Consider the following 11,885-nt stretch of genomic DNA (forward strand, 5'->3'; position numbering starts at 1 on the left):
CACCGATACCTATCGATATGGCGGGTGACTCTAAAATACACCAATACAAGCCTCACTTAAAAAATACGTAATTAAAAGAGTAATGTTTAGTATAGCCTTTTTACCATCTAAAATTGACGAATTTTTCGGAATCGGTATACTAATCGCGATTTTCTAAAAGCTGGTGATCCCGGTTAATCATATCTCAAGTTATGTACCAGCTTAACTCACAATTATTCGTATATTTAATTCACATCCAATGCTGTCTAAAATAAGCATACGTACATTACTAACTTAAGAATATTAATATCTGTATACATAGTTCCTTTTTGAAATGTTTTACCAATCAATTTTCACACAGAAAATTCATTCGTCTGTTAACCCTTATAAAAAGCCATACTTTCCGAGTGGGGTCGTCCGCTTTTTTCAGTTATTCCGCCATTACTGGTTGGAAACGCATTGTCTGTTGCTATTGACGTGTGTTTTTCTGTTGTTGGCAAGCTTATTGTAACGCCAGGTGTAGTTACTATGGTAAGGATCGCACTAGTATCGGCATATGTTGATTGGGTAATTGAAGGTATGATTTCGGTGGTATGATTGGATGTTTCTGGGTGTCTTGTCGTGCTTTCAGCTCCTTTTGATAAACAATAAGTACGTAATTATTTTCATAAACCGTTTACTGAACAATAAATAAATTAGTTTTTGCTATCTTTTGCTGTAGTTCACAATTCAGTTTTATCATTCCTTTCTCTATTACGCACTGCATCTGAATTGCCCACCCTTTTCTATTATACACACACATATACCATGACACTGATCGGATTATGTAATGAAACCACATCTTCAACACATAATATATATGTGTTTATGTACAAATATGTATTGATATATAAATATATATTTATATTTACATAACATAGTGTTGAGAACAATACGATCATGTTTTTTCAGATTATGTATGCATGTATATGTATACACTTTTTATTTTTATTTTTGCATAACTAAGCAAATCGTTACATATTACGCTTGAATAAAAAACTGCCGAATTAGTTCGAAACACGAATAACAAGTAAAACAACTGAATGCACAATTATAAGCTATTGGGAACTATTGTTTTATTCCCACGGCAGAGTTAAGAAAACAATAAAAACAAATAAAAAGGGATAGCAGATTTATCAAACGTGTAAACCTACTTTCCTGCTGAATGGGACAATAGGGACAATACGCCTGCTGTCCATAGTAAACAAAAAACACAACATATTTGGCATGTAGTATCCCTTTACAAATCAACGAAACATTGTATAACTGGGTCACGAAAAGCTCTGCCATCTATGTTTGCGACACAAAGTATCATATTGTTCCTGTTTGCAAATACATAACTGTGGGAACAAAACGAGTTAACTTACGTTTCCTTTTTATACAGAGAGGTATAGCAATAAGGGCAAGAGAAAAACGGTTCATAATCTCAAAGTTATGTTGCTTAAAGTCATGAAAAACAAATCACAGCATCGGCATTTACCTTTGACACAAAGAGCTCTTTTCGTTTCATCAGGGTTTGATGAGTGAAGTATCTTGTTCCATTTGTGTACATACACATAACCGTCGTTTGAAAATCGGGAAAATACGTCTGCAAAATAGAAACTTTATTTTTAAGTAAATACACATGTCACTAATCAGTCGCAACCAATCAATTTAACATGTTTAAATTTTCTAGGAATCAATAATTATTGCACTTTATACAAAATGCTGGGTGATTATATTTGAAATTAAGTTAAAATAACATTCTTTGAAAAAGCATCCTTTCCTTATGAGCAGTTTACTTTCAATGATATGTTGTAATATACTTAATTTATTCCCAAACCTTTCATAGAGCGTTTAATCAGTATGTTGTCTCTAAAAATTCCAGTCCAGTAGTATTGCTTCAGAGCGTCAGCAAAGCCTGTTTTTCCTATGCTTTGTACAAAAGATGGATGTTGTCCAGTTGTCAAGCATAATTTATTCCCAGCCACCCATTCATTATTTGCTAGATCAGTTGCCGTGGCAGTTGCTGCGAGATCTCCAAATTAACAACAAAGCGTTACTTTAAATAATATTTGAAGATAACTTGCATACGTTTTCCCAAATGACATGTTAAGAGTAATAGCAAGTTACTAATAGAACATAAGAAACGTGGTGTGTATGTCAACAGGAACATATTAAAGCTTGAACAATATACCATAAGTGATCTGTAGAAGTTAGTTATTGCGGTCAATGTCAACAAACTTAAATTCAAATAAAGTATATCGTTCATGCAATAGCGGGAATTATTAAACATGCACGAAGCATGCTTCGCTCAAATGAAATATTTTCAAGTAACGAAAATGATTAATTCATCATAACAGTATTTTAACATATTCATGTATAAAGGTAAATGCAAGGTTAATATTGGCGAGCTATATTTGTTTGGTATGTATTTCTAGTTACCGCATACCACCAAGATCTATTTGTTTTTTGATCAGTACAAAAATTCACGTTGTCGTATAATCAACATCAAATAATCAGCCTTACTGTAAGATAGGTTGGTTAATAAAACCATATAATACCTTGATATGTTGCATTGCTACACATGGACTTCATAAAAGATACTCCTGAACACGGTTGCCATGCAAAATGTGGGTAATAATACGTCAGACAATCATCACCGGGGTTATCATTAGGGCCACTGACTTGCGATGCGTTCACTGTGTAAAATATATTTTGCATGATACTGTTGTTTATTTCAAATATTATCTAATAACAAAGGATCTATATCAAGGCGTGTACCGGGTAAGAGAAAGTTCATTGCAAACATAATCCACCACACTACGACTGGGTTTTTACTGGCGATAACATTTCTTTCTTGTTATTCGATAAAACACGTTGGGAGTATTATTAACTGATCTATTTTTCAGTATTCAAAAACGTTTTCCCATGTTATTAAAACATGTTTGCTTTTATTGAACCTTAGTATTTACATTAAAATTATTACTAAACTTAAATCAAAGAGGATATGAAAACGTGTTCGTTTCTCAATATGGCTTTGTTTTTAACGTTTCAATAAATATTATAAATACAACATTACCGTTTATCTGGGTGTAAATCACAAAACAATTATTGCAAAGGCTGGTTTTGTCTCCACCAATGCAACTTGATTCAGATGTGTCCAAAGATCCCGTAACGCATATGCACAGCAAACCTGACGGCTAAAATACACCCACAAGAAACATATATTACTGCACGCATACCTATATGTTTGTGTTTGTTTTTGTTAGTTTGTTGTTATTCATGGTTGTTTCGTTGTGTTTTATTCATTTTTATTGCTTTTGTTCTGTTTGTCCGTTTTGCATATTTTATAATCATTGCCATAACAAAAACACGTTTGAATTACCAAAGAAATTAATTCAATTTTTACCGCATGACTTGTCCTTTGAATTCCAAATGTTCCACCTTTACAGATTGTAAAACAGTCAGAGAGTTTGCTAACGTTTACTCCGTTCACGCTCTGCAACCTGGCACAGCCTATTTAATAATCGTTTTATCAGTTCATGTTACAGCTCAAACTGTCACTGTAGTACGTGTAAAAGACAATATGCATTGACAGTATTAACAATGAATAAATGAGCAATACACTAGAATCGATATGCAACATTATACACTTATTTAATGGATGCGCGGTAAACAGTCAAAACTGTTTCCCAAGGTATCAGGGATGACTTTGGTACTGTTGCAAACTAATTTTTTATTTACACACAACAGTAATCGATAAAATAAATGATTTTGACTGTTTAACTGTAAAATGACGTCATTTTTTCGACGAAATGACGTCATTATTCCAGCGGGCAACAGTTCAAACTGTTGACCGGTCAACAGTTCGATATTCACCGGTAACAGTTTAAAACATTGCAAATTTCTTTTTCGACGAGGAAATAGCAAAAAATAATTAATTATCATTTATATAAGACATCAGGTTATAAAAAGTATTATTCACTTTCTTTTTAAATACTGAAGATATATCCTTAGTTAACTCAATATTGCTCACTTCATTATATTAAGGTAAACCGACAACTATCAATACTACTATATACAAGTAATATTTAATCATACCTAATAGTTAAAATGGAACCTTAGCATAAAGGTATCCTATCCAAACGTCGCCGGTACTTGACCATGTCTCGTTCACCTCGAACAATCCGTTATTATAATTAAGCTGCGGTTCTCCCAACTTGCACGTAACATCTCTCCATATAGTATTACTTTCGCTTTCATAGTAACTTTCAGCTAAATCAGAACACATTATTTACATAAATACCCTATTAAAGAAGTTATTAAGCGCGTCTATGTAAAAACACGGGAATATTGAATCAAATAATCATATCACTTATTATAGCATGTTTACTTATTGCCATATCAGCATAACACAATACGGCTTCACTTTAAGAAGGAATGCACGTCATTCTCCTCGACCATTCCTTTGCGTCGGCATTCGAGCAAGATTCATTTTTTGGGTTACTTTTTTCCGTGTAAGTGTTTACTGTATTTATTTGAAATTGAAGACCTATAACATATATTGCCATGTTAAAAAACCTAAGTTTGAAGTTTGTAAAAAATAGAGGCTAATTTATTATTAGAAATTTACATATGCACTGTAAAGGCATGTTAAAGGTATTCGGTAATACAGTTCCAATCAATGACCAGAGTCTCATTCAAATTTTAACCATGTATGTACCATATTACAATTGCCTTTTCGTCTAAGTTTATTCACGTTAGTTGAAGGTGGTCAACATTAAAGGCCTTTTAATACAAAACACGTTGTTAATTTTCTATGCTAGCTGGTCAATTTATATAAAAGATTGCTCCAAAAATTTCATCCTTACTAAACATATTGATTTTCTTATTGACATAACCTTTAAAGCAACGTTTGGACACTCTGATTTTACATTTGTCAACATACGTGGTCATTTTACACTTAGACATTTCACATAAAAGCTGAATATACAGACACTAGATGTTTAAACTTTGCTATTTTGCATTCAATCTTCATGTGTTAATTCCCATTTTCATATGCATTAATTACTTATATATATATATATATATATATATATATATATAAATAAATAAATAAATAAATAAATATATATATATATATATATATATATATATATATATATATAATATATATATATAACGGTTTCCTCTTAATGACTGAAGATAAAAATGAGTGATGAAACTAAAAATATCTAGATACCTTACACCCAGACTGCGCTAAGGTTGCAAGTAAAATACATGATTTCAATGTCAGTGTTGTTTATAATAACCATGTGAATTCCAAAGAATATTTCGAAAGTAGATGAAGATATTGCAATGAAATTACAAAACTATATATATTGATTATAGCATTACCTACACTTATGCTGCATATGAAGGTGGGTGGGGTCATGGTTAAAGTATCTGTTTTTTTATTTTTTCAAATAACTTAAATATGAATTTGTTTATTCCAATTAAAATTCAAACATATATACATTTCTTAAATAAAAAATGTTTTTCGACTACATATCTAGAGAAGGCATCCAACCAGTTGACTGACATGTTGTATTGTTGAATGAGTAAAAAAAAACAAAAGATTTATAAAAGTAATTTACAAAAGAAAATATAACCGGAAATAACATGTACTCAAAAGTACGAGCAGCAAAAATCATGAATCGTAAGTGCCGTTTGTGTATACTTGTAATATATCGGTCAAATACATATTCATACATAAAGTACAATTAATATATTAAAACGGATTTGGGTTTTGAATACACAGTAACAAAGTATTGACGGAAAAAAATCGCTGTCTGTGTTGACCAAATCGGACGTCGACAAATTTGTCTTTTTTTTATTTATTATAAAAACACCTACATGTAAATAATACATACTGCTTTTAGAGTTAAAGAGATACAAATGACGATAACAAAGTAATACTGGTTTTATCTGGTTACCTATTTTTAACAAATCTCCATACTCGACTCAAAGAGGAACAATGGAATGCTTTTATGTGGTCAAATTTCTGAGTCATCGTAGTACAAAAATATTGCCATGCCATTTGGTATGATGCCAGAATAAAATTACAGCCATTAACATCCATGTGTTTATCCTTCAGTCTGAAAACGGATATCGTAAATGTTGACACTTTCACATATTTACAAATTTGACAATTTGCTCAGTAAAGTCATTGATTGTTTTCTAGAAATGGCGAGTGGCGCTTCCTTTCCGTTTGCATATTGGCTGATGACTACAAAATGTGTTTCTAAAAAAAATGAAATTTTAAATTGTGAGTAGACTTGGGTGATGTTTTATAACTGAAAATCTCTTCAAATTATTTTTTTACTGCGGGTTATGACTGTATCTTAATGCGTTAAAACTGTTATGTCACTTTCTATAATATTCCATAAATTTGAAATTGATAACAATTCCGATTTACATTCATAAAATTACAATTGCTTTGTAAAAAAACTATGTGTACCAACTTAATTAAAACTAACACATTTTTTATAAACACAAGATGCGTGTATCTAAGCCATTGGAAGAATGTAACATGAAAACTACGAACTTTAATAAACCAATGGTAAGTCTTTTTAATTTAGCTGGTAATTTGTATAATCGAAATACCTCTTGAACATATTTTAATATTACAACTTGTTTTTATGATACATTCATTTGACAATGTATCACTTTTCATAAGCGATGGATCCCGATGTGATGATTAATTTATCGGATGCTTAAACCCCCAATGCTTTGCATTGACCGTTCCAAGGCGGTGACCCCAGCTTTATTCATATTTTGTGTTTATGTTGGTTTGTATTGTGCTGTATTGTGCTGTTTTGTACTGTTTGGGCAATCGGTCACTTGCCTTAAATAAAGGACCAACTAATTGTTTTTAATGAAAATTCAATACTGCTCCAGCAGCTGGAGTTTCACTTCTTTATAGTATATATCTTGATTTGTACTGCATTTATTTTGAAACAAAAACGGTCATAAAATTTATAATTACATACAAAACAATTACATAAGGTTAAAAAATGCTAATTTCATACACAAAATATGTTCAAATACTGTTTGTTTAATCGTGGTATAAACACAACTTAATCTGAGGCTAATATTAAAAAAACAGAAATTAAATGCTAGGACTTAGAATTACAGTTTATGGATGAATGTGTTGATATAGTAGACGGATTATTTAAGAACTTGACCACTAAATAAACTTAAAATGTACGTATTTCAAATATTAAGTACGACATATAGTAATCTTACATCAAACATCCGTATCGCCAGTGCATTATTAGATTCATTACATTGTATATAAACGTTTTTTTACGAAGTCAGATCAATTAACATAATCATGAATATAGTTACATATATTTACCATTCACTGTTACCGCAGCAAGTATAAACACACACACAAGTTTATAAATCCACATTATTGCTTGTCCTTTATGGGACAAAAGATTCGAATTGACTTTATGAGGAAGTAAACTCAGTCCATATCGCGTTGTAAATCGATGTTTAAGTGTACTTCCTTTTTATGATAAATTTGAAGATTAACTATTCATATGACATTTTAACAATCTATTTTAAAATGTGTCGCTTGTGTTTACGTGGTTATGTTCAACCTAATGTTTGCAGATACACACTTTGTAATAATTTATGATGCGGTATTATAAATACAGTTCAATTAATTACTATTATTCATAATATAAACATAGTATTGTTATTTTCTTCAATAAGTTTAATTAATCAGATTGCAGAAATCCTAATTTACAATAGTGAAATCACACTTTCAATTTAATATTATAAAGATTTCAGATCATATATAATAATTCATTCAAGATTGAATGTTGAAGTGCATAAGCCGAACTTAAATATGCACATATATCCACACGAACAGTGTTAATACTATATACCTTTCCGTCAATATCATCGGTGAGCATACCCTTTCAATACATAACGCCATAAGTTAAATGAACAGGTTGCTTATCAAACTACACATGTTCACAGTTTTACTTATATTCAATACATATGACATACATTGACAACTTACTATAGTGCAAAGTTTGTTCGAAACCATCTATATGATTATTAACAGCATCTTACAATTCAGAATCGTACAATTAAATAATTTTAAATTGAACAAAAATTTATGTTACTATGTTGCACGTGAATTGATGTTCTTTGAACACAATTTGTTTCATTCGAGTGATTATTTTGCCGATTGACAGTTTAAATAATTATAAAGTTTATACCCCTATCAATTATCGTTTACTGTGTCGTTTTCGAAAAAGCGTGGGTATATTAATTCTAAGCCTATTCGGTATATGACTCAGTATGGTTTTCACCGATATTTTTGAAACGTTGAAGCATATTTTGTATTTTAATGTCTTTTTCTATTCGGTGACAAAGGCTCGTAAATAGTGATCTCATGTACATGATAAATGTGAAAGGTTTACTTTGCACTTTAGAAAATAGAGATCAATTTGCATATTCATCAATAATAAAAAAATTGAAATTTCACTAGAACATAACCGACATTCGGATACCACTTATTTAAAATGAAACAATTACAATATCACAATTTGTCACTGTTATTTGTACTGGTTGATTATCAATCTTTAGTGTATAAGGATAGATGAACAGCAAATGCAACTTCAGACACATAGTCAATTATACTTAAGTCTATTTTAGAGTCGCTCATATTTTACATGTAGACAACGCGAAAACTTAAAATACAACTGTATCTCTGCAAAAAATAATACACATTAGTACACCACAAATATTTCTTAATAGATTACAATTTTCAAATACAATGTGTAGCGAATATATTTTGTGCATTTCATATGCAATGAGGAAATCAGAACGGAACTTCTCAAAAATAAAATAATAACTTTCAGAATGAGAACGAATACATATCTTACTATTGAGTTATTTCTCAAATTTTAAATATTAAAAATAATGTACTTATTTCATAGCACTAAGCTCATTTCATAACATAAAATGGGTATGGCGTCATTAAACGTACTTGTAATTTGACACACTACACATACATGTTAGCTCTTTATTAAAATACATAAAATACATCTGTGGCTGTAACGAATTAAACAATGAAGAGTTCATGCAATATAGAGAATACTATGTTAGTGTGATTGTGTACTTGAATTTATTCGACAAGTTGAAGAAAGGTTTACATGGCGATGCTTGTCCAGTGTAGTTCTTTCTGAGACGAGTCGGATACATTCAAGTTCACTATCACACTAACATAATATTTTATTTATCCTACACTATATTTTAAAAAAATCCCAAAGCAATAAAACAAATCTTTAATTGCTTAAAACAATTGAAAAACTAATTAAATTTACTTAATCTGACGTAGAGCTATTTAAAATAAAACTGTATGTGGTCGTTCCCGTTAACGCCACTCGAAATAGTCCCAAAACTTCCATGCAAAAGCAGAGTAACAAGACAAAATATCGCTATATGCATCGATTCAAATTTAATTAGCATTCCAAATATTACACACTCAAGTATAACACAGATGATTTTGTTCCAACTAAATTTCTAGTCTCACCACTGCAAAATACAAAAAACGCTGCCATTTTGAATTAACTCGTCAAGCATGATTCAGCAGTTATCCTCGCAAATATTGTTAGCTTTAGTCTATAAACAACTCTTCTTTTTACACACTTTTACTAACATGCATAAAAATTTAAACATATACTGGTTCTTGTTCTACTCACCAAAATTGTGTAACAGCCATGTTTGTTTTCTTCAAGTTGTGCTAGCTTTTTTATGACGAGATAATTCCCAAAAAAATATACACAAATTTACCTATTAAAATATTTTCTTCATCGCCACCAATCCTTTCAATTTTAAAACACTTGGTGTAAGCAGACAATTCTTTGTGAATATAAATTCTTTGATCGACTGACAAAAAGAATGACTAATTCATCAAAGAAATTACCCATTGTAAGTCAACATCGATTTCCTTCAAAATGTTTAAGAACAATTCACTGAGACTTTTCTAAATCCGTCTCTTGTTCACCAAAACATCGCCTTATTCGAAAACACTCGACATGTAAAGAAATCGAAAATTCAGTCTCGCCGATTTCTTTACAAAAAAATATATTCCAACACCTTTATTCACATTGTTTATCTACTAATCCATCGTAAACACACACACACTCATACAAAATGCAGACATTACGTCATTAGCGTCCTTGTTTTGAATGACGAAATCAAGTGATGACGTCAGGTGTGCAGTAAAATAAAGTGTAGTATAATAAGCTCTTTTCAACATATGAGGAAGTGTGTAAGCTTCTAAGCGCAGCGGTAAGAGTGTCTGGTTACCACGTTGGACACACTAGTTCAATCCCCCATTTGGCTCAATATTTTTTCCTTTTAGCTAAACTTATTTTAAAGAAACGCTGCATTTGGATTGATTAAGTGTATTTATATAATGTATATTGATTTGAAAATTAAACATTCAATTCAGATTTTAATCAAAATTTAAGAAAAAATGAAATATCTTGATACATTCTATCTACTTAGATCTAAATCGTCTATAAGTTTTCACTGTGTTTGACCCTTAAGAGGTGAAGGGCCAAAGAAGAAGTCCTTATGTACATGTACTAGCCGTGGGATAAAGCTAAGCTGTTGAATAAACCTTATCTGTATTCAACGGTCGTTTTTTGTTATATAAAATCATTTAGCTGTAGGATAAAAAGTGAATACTTGTGGAAATGAAAGCGACACTTGAAAACGTAAATCAAACAATGAAGTATTTATAACGTTTGTATTTTTTATTTCGCACGGAACAGATAAGCTTATTTCAAACAAAATTTGTAAATGGAATAAGGTATGTTTAATTTTAAACAATTAATGTTAACGTCGAGGTATTAAGACCTTTGTTAAAGAAACTTTTTATACATGTAAGGTTCTTAACAGTTCCTTTACCGCATCGATCGAAGAATATTGACACGACTTTACTTGAAATGACTTTTTGTCAATTATGTGACGTTGATTAAAATCCTGAAAAAAAAGCAGGATACACACATAAACCGTTGATAGGTGCATAATAATAGCACAAATGGATTTATGTATTCAACATTTTCTAATATAATGTCGTTATGCATGTGCATAGATTTTTCATGTAGCAATCACATAATCAGAGTGAATGGTAATTATGGGATGTCAATTAAACACGCCACTTAACGCACGTGTTGATACAAAATCGTATTATAAACTAGAGATATATTGTAGATAATGTAAAAGATAAAACCTTCCATACATGAAATTACGCTCAAAACTAAAGCTAAGTAATTGTTGACATGAGTACACAGCGCTGGAACGTAAAATGAAGCACACGGAAAATTAACACACTTTTAATATAACTACACTGTGTACAGATCTGCCTAACATAAAAGTTTACTTATTATTGAGATCGCCTTTAGTATGAGCTCTCTGAACATATTCATATGAATCCGTATTGTAATAGTCTGGACTGTATTTTGATTCGGTGCTGTACACATTATTTCGATTATTTTCGGAATTAATATAGCTAACGATTTCTTCATCTCTCATTGCTTTCGTTTCTTTCCACCATGTCTTCATAGTTCGTGTCTTGACTGTCATTAAACCTTCGGCAGGATTGATTTTCTGCGGTTTTAATCTTCCAACACGATAGCACTTTTCTGAAATCATATCGTATTACATGCAAACAACTTTCGCATTAATATATTTTGTCAGACTATGTTTATTATCTTAATAGATTTTGCGAAAACAATTACCGGCATTGTATAATGTAATTTTGTTTGTCCCTTTAACGTTAAGTGTGACCTTAACCCTACATGCATTCATCC

At 31.0% G+C, this 11,885-nt stretch overlaps 1 protein-coding gene across 5 annotated transcripts in view; it reads right to left on the reverse strand.

Annotated features, from left to right (window-relative positions):
* LOC127881548 (uncharacterized) overlaps nucleotides 1–7,528 on the reverse strand; it is a 125,961-nt gene extending 118,433 nt beyond the window's left edge. The window contains exons 1-6 of one of the 5 annotated variants that reach the window (XM_052429533.1): nucleotides 7,400–7,519; nucleotides 3,410–3,516; nucleotides 3,080–3,200; nucleotides 2,562–2,699; nucleotides 1,841–2,035; nucleotides 1,499–1,606 (exon numbers count right to left, since the gene is read on the reverse strand). In XM_052429533.1, coding sequence (XP_052285493.1) covers nucleotides 1,499–1,606; nucleotides 1,841–2,035; nucleotides 2,562–2,699; nucleotides 3,080–3,200; nucleotides 3,410–3,516; nucleotides 7,400–7,454 — 724 coding nt within the window. In that variant the 5' untranslated portion in view covers nucleotides 7,455–7,519. Of the gene's footprint in view, nucleotides 1–1,498; nucleotides 1,607–1,840; nucleotides 2,036–2,561; nucleotides 2,700–3,079; nucleotides 3,201–3,409; nucleotides 3,517–4,120; nucleotides 4,276–7,399 lie in introns of all 5 variants that reach the window. The other 4 variants (XM_052429532.1, XM_052429525.1, XM_052429531.1 and 1 more) reach the window with 4 other exon arrangements.
* Nucleotides 7,529–11,885: the final 4,357 nt, after the last annotated feature.

The sequence above is a fragment of the Dreissena polymorpha genome, chromosome 5 (assembly GCF_020536995.1).
Source record: "Dreissena polymorpha isolate Duluth1 chromosome 5, UMN_Dpol_1.0, whole genome shotgun sequence".
Lineage (NCBI taxonomy): Eukaryota > Metazoa > Mollusca > Bivalvia > Myida > Dreissenidae > Dreissena > Dreissena polymorpha.